The 17,038-nt window shown below is 35.9% G+C and overlaps 1 protein-coding gene across 1 annotated transcript in view; it reads right to left on the bottom strand.

Moving 5' to 3' along the window:
• Positions 1-17,038, bottom strand: part of LOC140151070 (uncharacterized) — a 531,056-nt gene that overhangs the window by 50,433 nt on the left and 463,585 nt on the right. The window contains 1 exon segment of the mRNA XM_072173269.1: positions 3,264-3,467. Within this exon segment, the coding sequence (XP_072029370.1) occupies positions 3,264-3,467 (204 nt within the window).

Genomic DNA, 17,038 nt, shown 5'->3' with positions numbered 1-17,038 from the left:
AGTTCCAACTCCAGATAGTGCTGTGAATAATGCTATAGTAAATCCCCATATTGGATTGTCACTTCTTAGCACATGCCCAAAATCTAAAGATAATTGGCTTCTTATAAACTCGAGCATCACCATGGTTTCCACATGTAGTGCTTAGTATTATGTTATTACCATGTTACATTACAGGCACAGACTTTCAAATGACGTTTGCCAGGAGTATGGCAAAATAATCAACGTGCACAATTTTGCTCTCCATGAGCAACACAAACATGGTGGAGTCGGAACTCTCACAGTTGAACCTCTCTGACTACAGCCTCTATGCCTGTGCCAAGCTTGCAACCCCAACACCTCCATACAAGACCCACAAAACATAATGCCTTAACTAGCAAAGATGCTCACTGCATCCAATACCAAGCTTACTCTTGATTTTCCATCTGGTACACCATCTGCATAGCTAGGATTAGTCCTCAGATGAACATCATTCTCATTGACGTCACTTGACCAAGTTCCCCACCATTGGCCAAGCATGCATCTCAGATAGGTGCTACATGCACACCCCATGCTGAAGACAAGAGTCCGAAAACACCAGACAACCTCGCTGACCACATAGCCCACGCAAGTTTAATATCACTGATGTATATGTAGTACACACTACCAGTCCGAGCAGAAACTAACCACATCACACCCTAACAGTAGCACTCCAACTGTTACACTATTGGACCATAAACTGGTCTGTTAAAGCTCCGCCAGCTGCATTTAATAACAAAACAGCCATTACCAACAGACCAATGCAACTGATTTATTCATAAATTATACAAAACACTTACATACCATGCAATCTGGTGTCTATGCAAATTTATTCCATGTACATAATACTATTTTCATTTTCATTTCATTCACACATATTGGCTGCGATATGCATCTGAGTAGAAACTATTATTTCGTTGAACAATAGATGCAGTACACCGTTACAAATAAGCCATGCAGAAAACAGATAATTGTATTGCTTTTTCATCCAAAAACAATTGTCTGATTTATATACTATGCAGGGTGTTACAAATATTTTTTATTGATTTTATAAAGGTGATAGTTTATTTTTCCCAGGAATTTTCAGTGTAATTTGGTAACGCTTTGAATTCATTTTAATAGAAAACACAATGAATGTTTTTGTTTGAATTCTTTCCTGACACACAGACCTAGAACTTGACCTTTTGATCAAGGTAACATTCCAGAACTTGTTTGGCTTGAATGGTTTGAAAGAAGCTGAAAGAAATAGAATGGCTTGAAAATAAAAATGAACTGAACTGAACTAGCATAAAATAGAAATCTAAAAATGAACTGAACTGAACTAGCATAAAATAATACAAAACAACTTAGAAATCCAACTGATTTGATCAGAGCCATTACATTAATGCAGATTTTGGTCAAATGTGCTGGTCTTATAATTATCAGAAATGAGAAAAGTAATTCCAATTTCATTTTGGTCAAATGTGCTGGTCTAAATATCAGAAAAGTAATTCCAATTTTATGATTCTTTTCTATGAACAATTCAGAAAATATAATTTATTCTCATATCTACCAAAGAATAAAATTTGATTATGCAGAAGGTATGGTATGCTTGATACTCATATATATAATGTGTCAACACGCATGGAGCAAATTTCTGCACAAAAGCATTCAAAACCTGTTGCACTACTTAATTATTGCAAAAAAAGAATGTAAATTATCAACTATGATCACTGATACTTGCAATCTGCTTTTGAAGAACAAAATTTATGTGTTCAAGCAAAATTGATCTCAGTGTGTTCTCACAAAAGAATGAACTAGAAACAAATATTTACCTTGTACAACACGTGGCATCAAACAAATTATCTGTAATACCCCTGCTTTGCATTTTCATATATAATTGATTTTTAATGGTGCAACAGATGGGTCCTCTTCCACGTAGTATAGATTTACTGGACAAACTCCAATCCCAAATATCTAATTATCATCACGGTAATGAGAGGTGGGGGAAGCCACAGATTTAATAAATTTCTCACGTGAATCATTATAATAATGATAATCAATATCAAAGTAAAGAAACATATTTTCCAAATGATAGCACATTTTTATAATTGCAGAGAATAATGTATTTTCTCTCAATTTAGTAAGCTCAATCTGGTTCCAAATTTATGCAGATTAGCTATTAAATTTACTAATTATATCAGAAATGTAATCCCTACATACAATGTGTCTCTGTACTTTCATGCCTATTCTCTATTTTTTGAATAATTACGTGTACCTACTTCAAACCTGCATACAACCTATTAATATTATAAAGATGGCTTTAGTTTCAATTAAAATTGGTAGATTTAAGACGGGTACTTCTGAAATGTTAAGGATTTTCTTAAGCAATAAATTTGCTTGCCATGTGTATGTGCATTGGTTTGATACAACCATTCTAGTTTGGATGGCAAAACATTCATTCTTATTAGTGCCAATGCTACACAGCTGGTACAGGCTTTAAGGTCAATCGGAAAGATTCTCTGTCTACTGACTACTGCACCAAATTATCAACTAGCATTTAAGGTCGTCATTTATCATGATTATTTCATACAATTATTCTTAATAACTGGCTATCCCTGCGGTTCACATTCATATCTAAACCATGGTTTCCGAATTTGACATTTTTACCTGAGCATTGCACAAGAATAAAAGTACATACATACTTTTTTTTTAGCAAATGCAGCTATCCCTTTAAAATCCTCGGCATTGGGTTATTCCAGTTGAAATCCATGCATGTCATAAATTTCAAATAGAGTCACCCATTAACCCTAACCCAACTAGGACTCACTAAAGCTCACTATTAAAACCACTCTGCGTGCATGCGTTCCACTGGACTTGATGACGCAATCAGACAAAGTCATATATACCCAGGGAATAAATCACCTGTGTGCTACATGCTGGGGATCTTCTGCGTGGCATTCCGAGGTTCAAATACCGGGGTGCCAAGTGACTTTTCTCTTCATCTTCTCTCCTTTTTCGTTTCTTCTTTCCCTTCCGATAGCAAAAAAACCACGGGTAGGGTTAGGGTTAAGGTAACCCCATTTGAAATTCACACTCCCTGTGTGGAAGACTAAGTTCATATCTTCCATAGAGGGTGTATGGATTTCAACCAGAACAACCCATTACCTGCAACTCAATTGTATGCAATGAATGTCAGCCTTTTGTCCTATATGACAATACATATCAGGTGGTTTACACACAGACAAATGCCCTCTATCTTCGCTTACCTGATAATCAGCCGAGGCCTCCGTCTCTGTGGCAGATCCAGATGCCAATCCCTGCAGTTTCTGTTTGATCTTCACCTTCTGACGGAAGCAGTAGACTGAAATGACGGCAATCAAAATCCCCAGTACGCATGCGACGAGAACCACCGTTAATATCACTAACGTAGATGAGTTGTCTGTGGGGGTCTCGAGGACTTTCACGTGGGTCTGAAAGATATAAGAAAGTTGAAATTTTGTTATTTTTAATGTAAAGACAAAGTTAAACCAAAACTATTTATTATAGAGATGCTATACTTCAAAAGTTATCTTCAGTAGACAGCAACTCAACTGATCTAATATTCAGTTTCAGTAAAGAAAATCAAGAATTTAAAACTTCTCAATTGCTATCTTCAGAAGATAGCATTTGGTGAATATCAACTTAAATAATGGCTCATGGCCTATGTGAAGTAGATGCATAGCCCAAGATGAAAATATCCCATGACATCAACTGTACAACATTATCTTCAGTTCAAATTGTTGTTCCATTACATTCTATCACAAATGAGTTCTTGTATACACAAATGCCTATATCATATCATATAAGTAGTGGATACTTGACATTAAATAATGTCTCACCATTACAGGCAATTAAAAGTGTAATTGCCATAAGACAGCTCGTTATTATATAGTTCTCACTTGACCAATGTATAAGTGGTGTTTTAACAAAGATTGCATTACAAATATGTAGTAATATGGAGGATAGATTGTGCTTATATGCCTATATTGATGAGATCACGTTATAAGGCCATGTTATCTATGTTCCGTAAAAAATCACATTCAGGTACCCCATTTGAAATTCTCACTCCCGGTGTGGAAGATTAAGGTCATGTCTTCCACAGAGGGTGTATGGATTTCAACTGGAATAACCTGATTCAAAACCCTTCCATTTGTTTCTTAAAATGTCAGTGTACCAGCTGCTCTTTGGTGCCTTTTCAAATTGATTCACTCACAGAGTATGTTGAGGCCACGTGGGGTGTTGGTATACATGAAGTGGATGGAGTACAAAACATCTTTTATTTAGGGTTAAAATGCAGCAAAGTTGTCAAATATTCAACTAGTCAAATAATTGTTTCAATGTCTCCTGTAGTTAATGTTTGAATTCCTTGTGTAATTAAGTCACATAATTCAATTTGTCTGACTGAGACGGTATCTACCTATGTATGGCCTACTTTTCATTTGGACATACGATGGGTCCTTAGACAGACCAAGCATCTTTTCTGGCTCAAGTTTCAATATGCTCTACTCATCCATGTTAGTCCCAGGCCAAGCTAACGCACTACATTATTAGCTCTGGACGGATGCTGTTTTAAAAAGGCTCTTGTTTTTATCCTGCTTAAATAGTTAATTTATGTTTTATCAGATGTAGTAGCACATGGGTTTGAGATTTTGTATAAAAATATATCAGGCAAGTTTAAAAGTATAAATATTCACAATATTTAATAACTATTGCTTGTTTAGACTCCATCCCATGCAGCAGGCAAGAGGGCATTCTCCTTGAATAATTGAATGAGCATGGAGAGTATCTCAATAAAATTGCTTCAAAGAGTCTACACAGGTTAGCCATCTTGTTTGGTCTTACACTCCAAAAAGGGAACTTGAGATTATTGGTCTGATTATTTACTGGTTTGCTAGAGTGGTTGCTGTTCTGTTAAATGATAGTGAGAAGGGACCTCATAAATACCAAGAAGAATCTAAGAAAGGACTACATGCAGTGCATCTAAAGCAAATGAGATTAAGTATGAGAGAGGAAGCAAAAGAAGGAGAAATGAGAAGGGCAGAGAACAAAAATAAAAGGGAGAGAAAGAGCAACTCAGAAAGACAGAAAAGACAAATACTGTGAAGATAAAAGACAAAGATGCACACACAAGCTAAAATGGCAAGGAGGTACAGGTCAAGAGAATTGATGATCAAACCCCTTATATTTGATTACGTTTCTGAGATATACCATCAATGTTCTACTTGACTTGCAGCTATATTTACAAGTCAAGTAGTAGGAGTCAACTCAAAACAGGTTACCTTGACAAAGCCCCTCTATCCTTGCCATTACAAATCAAGTAACATGAACAATCTAATAGCGCTTGGCATCCTCCAATATCAAAAAGAAGTCTATCGGCACGGGCTTAACAATACACTGCTTTCTTAAAACCGACAGTTTGAACAATCATTATAAACCAAATCTGTTGCAGTGCAGAGTAAAAACAAAATCAAACGATGCTGTCATCTTAACTTGATATTCACAAACCTATAAAAGGTATGAGAGGTTAAGAATAATTTTGTCAAACACCTGTTTATTGTCTCACTTGTTGGTGAATCAAACTAAGTCGCACAAAAGAGGAGAAAACTAGCAAAGATGGTTCCATTGAGTACATTATTTCAGAATCTATAGGATTGCTCCTCTTTCTCTCTCCCTCTTTGAGAATCTTTTTCTCTTCACATATACCTACTTCCCCTTTTCTAGACAACACGTTGTACTGATTAACCCATATTGTGTGTGATAGATGTACTATAGTGGGTTCTATGGTTAATATAATGAGTCCTATATGTTAGTAGTACCGGTGGTTATTAGGACGGTAAGATTCAACTGATATTAGGCAATTCCAGTTGAAATCCATACACCCCCTATGGAAGACAAAGCCTTAATCTCCCATACTTCCAATGAAGTCACCATTTAGGTAACCCCATTTGAAATTCACAGTCCCTGTGGAAGATTAAGATCATGTTTTCCATAGGGGGTGTAAGGATTTCAATTGGAATAGCACAACTTGATTGATCTGCACATTGGGGCATAATATGATGAGGTTTCGTGACAGAGAGAAGACTTAATGATTGGAAGTCGGGTCTTGATGAGTTTGCATTGATGATGTAGTTGATGTCTCTTGGGATCTGTTAAGTGTTATGTGTAAGAATATTACTGTGTGCAGGTAGAAGTGCATAACGTCGTCGTTGGGCAGGAAAAACCTCCTGTGTCATTGGCCCCTGAACATGTTTAAAGTAAAATCTCCTATGTGACCTAGCTGTTGGCAGTTTTGTTTTAAACATGTTCGGGGGCCACAAGCACATGGGAGGTTTTTCCTTCCCAACGACGATAATATCATTAAAAAGTGTCCCAAGAAGACAAAAAGTGTGAGAAAAGACCAAGCATTGTTACCAAGCCATGATAGACAAATATGTAATATCAATATAATTATAAATTAAAGAAACTATTGATTGGGTATGTTCTATAGACAAATCATGATAACATAATGCAACATATACATGAGAGGTATGTAATGGCATTCATATCTAAAACTATTTTTGCAATTTAATCTTCCCCTACTGGCATTCCCTTACAACTCATCCTTCCAAATGATTGTATAATTATGCCACAAAGCTTATCATATCCACCACACCTTTAACTGTTTTCTCAAAAACCAAAATGGCTAACAGCGCGACTCATCTCAAGCTTACCATTAGCAAACTGTGTAATTCAGCCATGCCTAGCTAGCTAGTAACCAGCCTACTTCACATCACATATACATGCCATTTAACTAAGTGAACACTAACCTAGCCATGCGGGGGAAACCCACTTCCATTTTTTAACTTTCTTTTAAAATGCAAGATTACTTGAGTGTATGCAACCCTCGGCTGCCATTACTGTTGAACCAACCCACCAGCAGAGTGTGTAATTACTACCTCCATTCACACGAATACTGCTTAGTACCCTTGCGGTTTCAGGGGTGCTATGTTTGGCTAAAGATGATTTAGAGAGAGAGAGAGAGAGAAAGAAAAAGTGAGACATTGCAAGTTTATGTTATGGCTGCCATGGAACATCCTGCAAAATGATGTCATGTGATACCTGCTCCTTCCTCTTTCCAAGATGTTTAGGGAAATAAGAGGCTTCTCCGCTATTCCTTATCGAAACATCCTTATATGTAGTCTGCTATATTAAAAGTCATTCGGTTAAAAACCAGGTCATGATGTGTATCGTCACTACCATTTAAATTGGAAAACGCAAACACACATTGTTACTCAAGTAATTGATCTACTTCGAAAGAGACCTGTTTTCTCAATTATTTCAACTAACAGCTCCCTTTCTATCTAGTAACCTGATTCTTGTAGATGAAGATTTTAAAAGTGTTTTCATACGCCAAACACATCGCCATCTAAAATCTTTCAATTTGAAAGGAATTGGATAAATGCAATGGATACGTTTCAATGTATTTTTTACAGCAATTCTATACCAAATCAAAAATGTTCCAACTGTAATGAATGTAAATGTAAAGTATGAATTTCGCTCTGGTGCACCAGAACTTGAAATTCAAATTTGCGATATGTTTGCTAAAGACAATTAATCTGGTGCACAAGAAATATTTGGTACATAAACATTATGTAGCTTGATTTTCATTTAATCAATTCTTGCTCAATTGTAACACAAATATAAGATGAATAAGGGTAGTTCAAAATATTTTTAAAAATGCAGAAAACATTCCTGCATTCTTGCAAATATCCTCGCCCAATTTCTCCATCTTGCAAACAGCACTTAGCTTTTTACCTTCAAGTAGCATCAGTGCCAATTAAACAGGCAGCTTTTTTCATATTTCCATCCATTTTTTACCAACATCTTCTTTTTTCCTCCCCAATGGATTTGAACCTCGGCATGAACCATGACTCACCCGACACTAACACGGTTTCCATGTCACCTGCATCATGTACTCTGCACCCGTCAAGTGTAATATAATCAACTCTCCGCTGGATTTTAATGATTTTTTTATGCTTTTATTAGGCATAAATGGCAGTAATTCACATCAAGTGCATATTGCTTTATGATGTTCTCGGTAAAAGAGACGAAAAAAATCATCTTGACTTCTTGCTCATAAATGGCAAATGTCAGTGCATACCTCGTGACAATTTTTAACTTCACATTCTAAAGGGACTTTCACAGATATGTCGAGGACAAAAAAAAAATGTAACATATTTTGAAATCTTTTAAAATGGCTGAAAATCATGGGAATTCTCTTAAATCATTTTCATTTCAAAAATATGAAGAAAATTAAAGGTTTTGTCCGTCTTTAAGATCGCATCCCTTAATTAAGATGTAATCTTTGATGCCATGAAAATGCAAGTAAATATTCTATACACGTAACAAGAATCAAATATGACATTGGGTGGTCAGTGTAGTGAATAGTGTAATTTAGGATTGTGGGATGCCCCTTTAATATGATTTAGTGACCTATAGGGTTGCTATGATGTAAGCTTCAAAAAATTCCTGCACAAGTCTGCTATTGTATTATCACAATGAAATCAGTCGCTAAACACATCATAACTAGATCAAGTTCACTTTTATCTGGAGCAAGACCCCTCTCTCTACACCAGCTACATCCTGGACATCAGTGCCTATTTCATCTCATCTCATCTCAGCTCTCACTGCATTGAGTACCTCATTTGCAGATATGGCATGTAAAAGCTGTTGACAATCCACTCCACTATCCCTAATTGACCTGTGCACTCTAAGCAATGTAATATAATACGACGTTGCATTTCCGTTCAGCCATGACACCCCTGTAAAAGGCGGAATATGCTGGCATAACAAATTGAGGAATAGCCATGTAAGCTTCCCTTTCAAATGTGCATAAAGATTATTATATTTCCATAGAAGACAATGAAAAAAGGTTAAGGTAGCCCCAACACATAGAACAAAAATAATGGAGCAATTCTGAGATCACCTGTGTTCCTGCCCTTTACGATTATGTTGTGCTAACAAGGGATCGTTTATCATGATAATCAGGTTGCCCATTCATCACGGATGCGGCTTCATGGGGGAACAAGTATTGACCATGTATTGATTACCATGGGTAGGTCATACATGTCCCTTGAGGCCAAGACGTGACATGCACATACACGCTCTCTGTGGTAGGACCCGATGCTGCAATCACGGCAATCGGATGATGACTACGTACGTGGGCTAGGGTACATGTAGGAACATGGTTTGAAAACTTAACATATGGTAGCATATGATAGGGCATGGATATCATGTTAAGCTTACCACCTAATTTGTATTGGTATTGAATGACCTGGTTTGGTATATGAGGGAAGTTGTCAATGTTGTTGAAGATGTTTGTAACAAGAGGGAAATGGGAATTCTTGTTTCCTAGTGTTTAAGTTTAGTATACAATGTTACTAACCATGTGTATTCACACATGTTTGTAAGGATAGGGTTGATTAACACACCATATGAAAATATGTTGAGCAAAATTGAATTCCACCAAAATACAGAAAATTTGATGATTAAAAGTGATCCATCAACATTCTGGACATAATTTGTATAGGATTTTTAAAGTAAGTGAGACTGACATACTGCCCTCCAGAAAACATGACAATTAAACAAGCTACAAGTGGCAGTTTCATGACTACAGTTTCTTGTCAATTTGAGGCATTTATTGTGACAAAACCCATGTATAACCAGTCAGTCAGTTCAGGTGGTAGGTTCAGTTCTTTTTACAACCAAGCACACCAGGACCAGCACTTAACATCATACACCATGATCTACATATGGACACTGTCTATATATTGTGAACAAGAATATAGCTGTAGAACTCTGAGAGGGACCATTTCATGATGAGCCAGCAAGCCTGTGAATTTCACCTATACCTGTATATGACTGCGACCAAACCAATAAAGACAAATCTTAGCTCCCACAAAACTTTTTTGCTTGGCATAAATAATTTCACATACAACAACTGCCTAGTCAGAGAAGAGAATTCATTATACCCTCTTAGTCATCTAGTTATCTTTTACATCACCAGGTCCACTCACACTAAGCATCACTTCAGACGATATCACTCCTTCCATAACCTGATCTTTTCTTAAAATTTCACTGTGAAATTGACACAAATCCCAGCCTGTCAGATCATCAATTGTTGCGTGCGCGCACACAAACCGACACACATGCATTTGCACATCCCCAAAGCCTTCCTTCAATCACAGCCAACCTCCAACTACCCTAATCCCGTGATTACATGTGTTGATAGCCCACGTACCATACAGTTCAATTAGAATTGGTAACCACAGAGTCAATCACTATGTCTCATTCATCCGCCATTCCGTAGGTCATGAAACTATGGTCCCTTGGTGTACGCTGCACTTTTACAGACGTGAAAAGAACGGAAAAGGGATTTTGTCTTTTTTACTTTAATTAAGATGACTTAGTAGAAGTCACATTGCAACCGTGACAAGAAGAATAGGAGAAAGCATTGAGGGTCCCACAGGCAATCACAACAAGACAGGTTTTTAATAGTCTTCTACTCTTGCCAAAGTGACCACACAGTGGACAATTTTATAAAATAATGAATAGTTTCCAATTTAATATCCATCAGATAAAAACTTCATACCGCTCAAATTTCACAAAAAGAAATAAACAAATTAAAAGTTTTATTAACAGCTTTATTAGATTTTGCTTCACAACTTATCCGATAGAGTATCCAGTAAGACCATGAGAGGTGCTGGGTTCAAACTGATCTCATCTACATAAAATAAGGTCTTCTTCAAACTTTCAAACTAAAAGACAAAGAAATATTCAAATCTTATCAGACCAGTACACACCAAAGATCACATGATCACATTGTGGATGATTAGACATTTGCCAATGATTAGATCTCTTTGCCATAACTAAATCCTGGAGCAAACCATAACCCTTATTGTCTAGGAGCACTATGTGTTGACAATTCCGCACACACATTGTCTATCTAAATCCTGGAGCACTAACCATAACCCTAGAGCCCTAGGAGCACTATGTGTTGACAAAATCACAATCCTGCACTAAAATTATTTAAGCTCTAGTTATATTGATATGACTGCTAAATTATTTATATTCTCACTTCTTTAATTAATACACTGCAATATATAGCTCTCCTGATGCAATCCAATCACAGCCCTGCTACAATGGACTATTCTAGTTGAAATACATACACCCCCTATGGAAGACATGTCCTTAATCTCACACACGGGGGTGTAGATTTCAAATGGAATCACCCTTTTGGGTGACCCCATTTGAAATTCACACTCCCTGATGGAAGATTAAGGACGTCTTACATATTGGGTATGTATTTCAATTGGAATAGCCCAATATTCTCTATGCCCCATTAACCAGTCCATTCCACTCTATCTAAGAGCTAGACCATCTATGCACTACTTTACATCATAATCATGAAAAGTGGATCTCCTATGTGATGTACCAACCATCTACTAAAGGATGTAAGAAATGACTTGAAAGAAAAACCGACTTCACTTATTAGAGATAAAACAAGCTTAATTTATACTGGGTATAAATATTGTGGTTTCCAATCATTTACTCCTTGGTAAATTGCATAGTTCCAAAATGTTGATTTCTGTGATTATACAATTTGAAGATACTTGAGAAAAGAATTTTGTGATTTTCCTATATTGTTGCACTAAAGATTATTATGGAATATATCTGGGTTTAAAATAAACAAGTCGTGAAATTTACCAATTGAATGGTACATCACTTAACTGACCAATTTAGCTTCTAATGGTCAATGAACTGAATAGAGAAAATCTCAGACATGATACGTACAAGCAGCACACTTCGAGTTTTTTCCTCTCTCTCTCTCTTCTTTCCCAAATTGTGCATTCAAGCTTGGTCTTTATTTTTAAAATCTAATTTCCTTTCCTTTCCAAGACGACAGTTCCATTTATCAGAAAAGCACACAACGAGGCCGTTCACTCGTCATTTGCATTGGACTAAGCCGTTGTCGGCCAAATATTTCACGACATCGACTCGGGACATGATGAGGATACGGATGAGGTGCAATAATAGTACAATGAACGACCACCGGTTGGTTCCTACCTAAATTTGATTATTTCAGGGTTGAGAATGACTTGATTTTTTTTATTACATGATGAGAAACATTAGTGCACCTCGGGTGTCTGTGCCACATGAACAATAACTTTAATTTAGCTTGATGCTGATATCACTTGTTTGGATCGGCACATAATGTCTTATGGCTGAATGTGTACACCCTCTAATTTGAAATGATCTGTCTGTATAGACATTACCAAAAGGTTGTGTGACTTTGAAATTATAGATAAATCCTGTACCTGCAACTTTGAAGAGCTAAAATTTGCATATAACGATATGTCATACACTAATACAATTCTATTTCTCTGTACTATGAGTTCACCGATGGCAAGCAAATTATCAAGAACCTAATTGTGCTACAAGAATCTGGTAACATCTATATTTCAATAATCCTATTACAAGAACTCTTATTGTCAGCCGTATTTTAATAATCCACACAGAACTTACTGCTCTCAACAACTCTCTAATATATTTGAAGCAAACACAGACTTAATGCAAACAAGTACTACTGTACATAACCAACATCTTGTTTCACTCTTGCAAAAAGAGACAGACATAAGAAAACATACCTTTATTATAGCAATAGTAGCAATGGTTATATTCCAATTGCCAATTCATGATCATACTGCTTTTCCCACAACACATAATCATGATAATGTTACAGTCCATCAGCAGCAACTGACGAAGGCTACCCATCCATCTACCTCCATGCAAAAATATCATCATCACTATGGAAAAACGTCCGTGTACTGTGTATGCATGTTATAGCTGAGACAAAGACCAACGTCTGCTACAGTATAGGTCTATCTAAGCATTCTCTAAGCTACTATAGCTACGGGTGTGGTTAGCACCATAGTATATAACAGCTGCAATGGTCTTGTATACACCATCCGCCCATCAATCAACTACTATTATCAACGACACATCCTGTTTGAAGCTGCCCCGTAATGATGTCATTTCTTATATGCTGCATGGTGTGTGTATGTTACTACGTGGCTAATAATAATGATGATGATATGTGCAGAATTTGGTAGAGATTTTGCTAAAGAGCTACTTGTAAATTTGTATATTTAACTATGTAATTTGGGCTGTAATTACTAATTAAGCTTAATTATCCCACCATTAAATTATTGTACTTGTAAAATGGATATGTAATTACATGTATACTACGTGGCAAATGATAATGATGATGGATATGTACACACATGTACCAAATATGCCTGACAAAGTAATTATTGGCATTTTAGGACTAAATATAAATTAAATTTGAAATTAATTGTTTCATATTGTTACATGTGGCAAATTACTATATTGCATGGTATCAAATTCAACTGGAATCTGTTTGCATAATAATGTTTATCGTAAGTTATTGCTACACTGATGATGCAACACTGCATAATCATATAATTTTCAATTTTTTATACTTGTGATGAAGATGTAACAACAAGGACACCACTACAATGAGATCCAAACATTGATTTGTTCCACTCCAATTACCATATTCGGTGTTATTTTTATTCAAATTCAATCAATCATTTCCCCACATCAATTTTTTGTGCTATACTACCATATTTTCTCACAGATTTTTTTCCATTATGTTAACAATAACTTTGTGCTGCATGGTAAACCATCGATTGCTTTTGAAAATTTCCTATAATTAGCAATGATTCTTATCCATTGTTTAATAATGAGCTATTGTATACAATACTCAGTAACCAATGGGCTATTCCAGTTGAAATCCATAAACCCCCTATGGAAGACATGACCATAATCTTTCACACAGGGAGTGTAGATTTCAAATAGGGTCTCACATTCTGGTAACTCCATTTGAAATTCACACTCCTGTGTGGAAGATTAAGGTCATGTCTTCCAGAGGGGTGTAGGGATTTTAACTTTGCATAGCCCAATTGAGAGATGAGTGTATCTCAAGCTTATATTGATCATCATCATGATGGTTCCCAAGAGAACTCAAACCACTTGTTGCAATAAGTAAATAAATCTGGCAAAAGCATATCATGCTTTGTATTATAATTTTGTATTTGCTTTTTACGTTTGCACAAACTTTTTCATCAGTTTTAAGTTTATGCTACATGTACAGATAGATAATAATGTAGTTTCTTTTGGTCCTTGGCATATATTCATAGACATCACATATCAAAATGGGATTTTTAAAAAGATGATTGAAAATTGTCTAAAATAACTGGCTTTACCTTAGTCAATGGGTTACAGCCCATTCAAATCACTTTTTAGTCAATATTCTAGCTGTGTTCTTTAGAATAAATACCAAAATACTGCAGCATTTATCTATGATTCCCGGGCTATGATTGATGGTCTTCGTAGTATGCTTAACATACAATCTAACGCTTGATTTATAGCTTATTGCATTCAATCCAGTATACCCATTAAACTATAGATCATATATCATGGTGGCAACTGCCATGATTTACCAACAATGAGCAAATGCTAAAACAGTGAAGCTTACTATTATATACTCAAATCAAGCTGAAGTGTGAAAATCAGCAATGGTCTATTTGAATGGAGGGCGCAAGTTTAAAATATGCACCCTTTTTCAAGCAATTGATTGGAAAGTTGCACTGGACTTAAGACTTATATTTTTTGGTGGCTTCATGAACATTTACTAACAAGACAGTAAACAAAATTATGAACAAAGTTCTGGACTCACTAACGATTTTCTAACAAAAAAGTGTGAATTTCTTCCTGATTTTGGATCTTTGCAAGTACATTTTAAAATATGTGCATGTGAAAGTAATAAAAAGCCTACCTGGTTCCACATATGCCATAAGTTTAGGCCTTATTGACCATATTGTCCTTTCCTTTACTGCACACTTGAGTTAACATCCTTGTGGCCATAATTTTTCTCTTAATGACTTTCATCACTTTTTGACTGGTGTATATATAAGCTGGTATACAAGCCAATTTTATTACCGCACAACACTATGCAACACAATTAACGTACAATTATACACTAACTTCCTGCACTTTCCCCTTTTTTGCTGTTTCCACTCCATTGCATTCAGGTAATTAAGTTTTATTCTTCAAATAATAAATTATGAAATAAATAAGCACTTATCCCACCATTGAAGCTTGTAGCATATGCAATATTATGTTAATAAAGGTCAATTAAATTGGCATTTTCCCTATTCTCGAGGTCCCTCATTATGCCGATAATATAGGTACGTCTATATACATAGTAGATGCGTATTTATTGTGCATATTTATGCTAGTACAACAATAGCCACGTGGCTGACACACGCCCGGAGGTCTAGTTAACAATAGCGCTGGTATCATGTGGCAAGTAGGGTATTCATAAATTGACCACGTGGTGCGGCTAACACAAATAACCTTGTCAACCGCTCAATCAAGTGGTCCACAAAATAATTAGACTGGAATCCAGGCCTTTTATGATACCACTGTAAGTACAAATAGTCAAGTACAGATAGTGTGTAATATGTTCCTACAGAAAAATTAGGTGTACATACACAGTTGGTGCATACAAATGTATGTGAGAAGTGTAAGAGAATGTACTGCAACTGCAATTTTGCCTGTAAGAGATGAGTCTGGCAACTAATAATAAATCTCTGCACATCTGCAAAAATTTAAATGTGTGACTAGTGGACCATGTAGCAAATATGTAATGCATTTGAAAGCTGTTGTGCTATATTATTTTCCCGATCTATGAATCCAAAGCCTTTGATTCAACACTGGCAATTCTCCTCAACTCTTGATTTTCGTTCCAAGTGCCAAGTTCAGCGCCTAGGTTCAAAGGTAATTTGGGCTGTATTCAAGTCCATTTACCATTTCAGTCTAGTATAATATCCTAACCAAAAACTGAAGACAACCAAAGTGAGGTGATTATCAAGACTTGATATTAGTCTACTTCAACTGTTAAAAAATGACAAACAAAAATTGAGCGCATCTTGTAGCATACAAGAGAAAATATGGATTTGTGGCCAGCACCAGCAGCTGTCGCGCAACAACATGCACAAAGAAAAAGACAACACCACGACTGAGAAAAAAATCTAGCACCAAAACCTCAGTGTAAAAATAATCGAACAACAAGAAAATAATAAGTACATGCATTTCCCAATGCCTGGCCCCAGCTTGTATCTAAAGCAAGTGTAAATTTTTTATTTTTTCATTAAAAGGACAAGGTTGCCAGCTTGTATATGTTTTGTGTTATTGTTACTCACTTGAGGTCAAATCTGGTCAATTCTATTTTTTAACTATTCTTTTGTTGGTTGTGTTAATGACAAATTGCATCTTGCGTAATTCTTAAGTGATTCAAACAACAGCTGTCTTTTCTATTACACCTAGGATATAGCATTGCTTCCTCTGCTTTTAACATAAACTACGCATATTTTTTTTCTTAAGATGTAAGTTCAATGCATACAGTCAAGATGCGGTTCTCCCAGTTTACCCTAGTGTAATAAAGCAATTGAACACTTTGCTAACAGCTAACATAGCACCTCTTCACAAATGTCACACATTTTATCAAAAGAAACACAAATCTAATTATGAACCACTATTACATCAAATCAGGGCACAAGAACATTTTATTTTAAACAATATTGACAAAAAAATCTAACTCATTAGTCTTGTGGGCTTGGAAAGGAAACACTGTTTTTCATACACTATTGAAGTATCTAATTCGAGTGGAAAAACTCCAATTAAGCTAAAACCCTTCAAGTTGTTCATGCAACGAAACAGTTTTGCTCCACATAATTTACTAAAGTACGACATAATAATGCCCTAAAATTGCACTTTAATTGGAGCACAAATGCAGCGCTTCAATCAATTCTAAACACCCCTTTTTTATCTCAAAGACACTGTAACAAAAATCTTAACTTGCTACTTACTGCACTTT

Source organism: Amphiura filiformis, chromosome 4 (assembly GCF_039555335.1).
Source record: "Amphiura filiformis chromosome 4, Afil_fr2py, whole genome shotgun sequence".
In the NCBI taxonomy this organism is placed as follows: domain Eukaryota; kingdom Metazoa; phylum Echinodermata; class Ophiuroidea; order Amphilepidida; family Amphiuridae; genus Amphiura; species Amphiura filiformis.
This window is presented reverse-complemented; position numbering and strand designations above follow the sequence as displayed.